The following is a 1,928-nucleotide window of genomic DNA, read 5'->3' as shown; positions in this document are numbered from 1 at the left end:
TGTTAAAAAAAAAACCTAAAAAATAAAAAAATAAAATTATTTTTAAGAATCTAATTGAAACGCTTGTGCAAAAAGTTAATTTTACGCGAAAAAAAATTAGAGTAATATTGACGGCGAGAGATTTATTTGGAAGTCTGCGTGCAAAGACCTTGACGTCACGGGTCATTCCGGAATGACCATCTTGGTCTTTCGGTCTTTCCACCTCAACGCGAAGGTGAAGACGATTCACCTCTCCTCCACGCTCCCGAAATGCCGAGAGAAAACAAGTGGAAAGGAGGTGACTGCCGACTAAATCCCGTCTCCACGCCGTCAATATAGCTCGAAAAAAAAAAGTATATATATATATATACATATTTCGCGTAAATTTAATTTTTTTACACGCGTGTCCAAATTTGCCTGTTCAATTGGCTCTTCCCGTCGTCCCAGTGCACCACGATGCCTCGACACCCGAATGCGTGTTGAAGCGTTGATTGTTACGAGCCCAAATGGAATGCTCACGCAGTACTCGGGTCCACTGTATGAGTGGCATTTACGCCCCTGGGGGGGGGGGGGGGGGGGGGGGAGGGGGGGGGTCGCAAATCTCGATGACGAAATCCTGTGAATCGTTGACAACGCCAACAAAGATATGGATCCGAGCGTCAAATCGAGATAGGACGACTGTGATCGGGTGCGAGAGGAAGAGGCAGAGAGACTATTTTCAAAATCCCGAAGCTCCCCAGCCCGCACTCAAGGAATTATGGGAACGGTGTTTCTTTCGTTCCCCAGTGATCGCTAATTTCGACCCATTCAATGCCTTCACACTTTCGAGTGTAATCTGGAGTTATCTCGAATGAGCGTCGTGTAGAGAGCAGAGACCCGATATATCACTTCGAAAATTTATCCTCAATGTCATCGTTTTTGATACTGTGTACTCAATTCACCCTTGAAACTGGCTGAGCCGCAGATTATTTCGAACAATATTATCATTCTCGTAGAGCTTCAAAGACGCTGATACTAACTCGCAGCGATTGTGGTCTCACCTTTAACGGCAGCCGCACCTCGATGTAGGTGATGAAGGCGTACGCGACGAGCACGGGAGCGAGCAAGATCACCAGCTTCAACGAGGGCCCCATGGCGAGAGCTGAACGGTGGCGACGTCAACCTGCCTCCGCGACGGCGAGCCGACTGTGTCAGAGGACCGAGACGCAGGCTTTCGCCCCTGCCCCCACAGCGTCGCCGAAGGGTCGTTCCCTGGCAGCGCAGGCGAGGGGAGTTCGCGGTACTAATTGCGAACCAGTTTCCCAAATCCCGTTCTGTTATAGCTCTCGTCCGGTTCGCACAAGCACCCAGGCCAGTCTGGCGAGTCGGAAGCAGACTGCAGAGGCGAGGTCCGCGAAGGCGCCGCTCTTCCCGGCCGCTGATTGCGGTGGCCCTTATCACGCGGACGCCTTGTTCGATTCAACGGCAGCTGCAGGTAGAGAGATAAACAAGCCTCTACTTTCGGGTGACGAGGTTCTCTTTGCTTGCGTAATCACACTGAGACAACTTTGTCCGTCAACACGAGGGATACACATTATCTGCGATCATATATCATGTTGAGGAAGATGTCGGGAAACCGAATGTACCGCGTTCCTTGTATTATAGTTACTTCTTTCGGTAACAAAGAAACGTTTACTGCATGTAAACCAACGCTTCTAGGGCACTTTAGATGGCACGCAAAAATCGGTTTCTCAACGTATCGCCCTGAAATTTATTACAAAGGTGCAACCACCTTTTTGCGGGTCGTCTAAAGTGCCTTAGAAGCGTTAGTTTATATGCTGTAGTTACTTTTCTACGAGAATGAACGAGTAATGTCTTTTTGTTAATTTTCGAATATGTAACGAGTGATGATAGTTAGTTAAACTGTAGAAGAGTATGCACTTGGGCTAGTTGGTGATCCATAATTCTGT

At 48.1% G+C, this 1,928-nt stretch overlaps 1 protein-coding gene across 1 annotated transcript in view; it reads right to left on the bottom strand.

The window, feature by feature from the left end:
• The window catches only part of LOC120836302 (beta-hexosaminidase subunit beta), a 207,811-nt gene extending 206,399 nt beyond the window's left edge, over positions 1-1,412 (bottom strand). The window contains exon 1 of the mRNA XM_042291041.1: positions 1,020-1,412. Coding sequence (XP_042146975.1) covers positions 1,020-1,112 — 93 coding nt within the window. The 5' untranslated portion in view covers positions 1,113-1,412. The remainder of the gene's footprint in view (positions 1-1,019) is intronic.
• Positions 1,413-1,928: the final 516 nt, after the last annotated feature.

The sequence above is a fragment of the Ixodes scapularis genome, unplaced genomic scaffold (assembly GCF_016920785.2).
Source record: "Ixodes scapularis isolate PalLabHiFi unplaced genomic scaffold, ASM1692078v2 PGA_scaffold1__304_contigs__length_218370807, whole genome shotgun sequence".
NCBI classification, from domain to species: domain Eukaryota; kingdom Metazoa; phylum Arthropoda; class Arachnida; order Ixodida; family Ixodidae; genus Ixodes; species Ixodes scapularis.
Note: the sequence above shows the minus strand (reverse complement) of the source record. Positions and strands in the feature narration are given on the sequence as shown.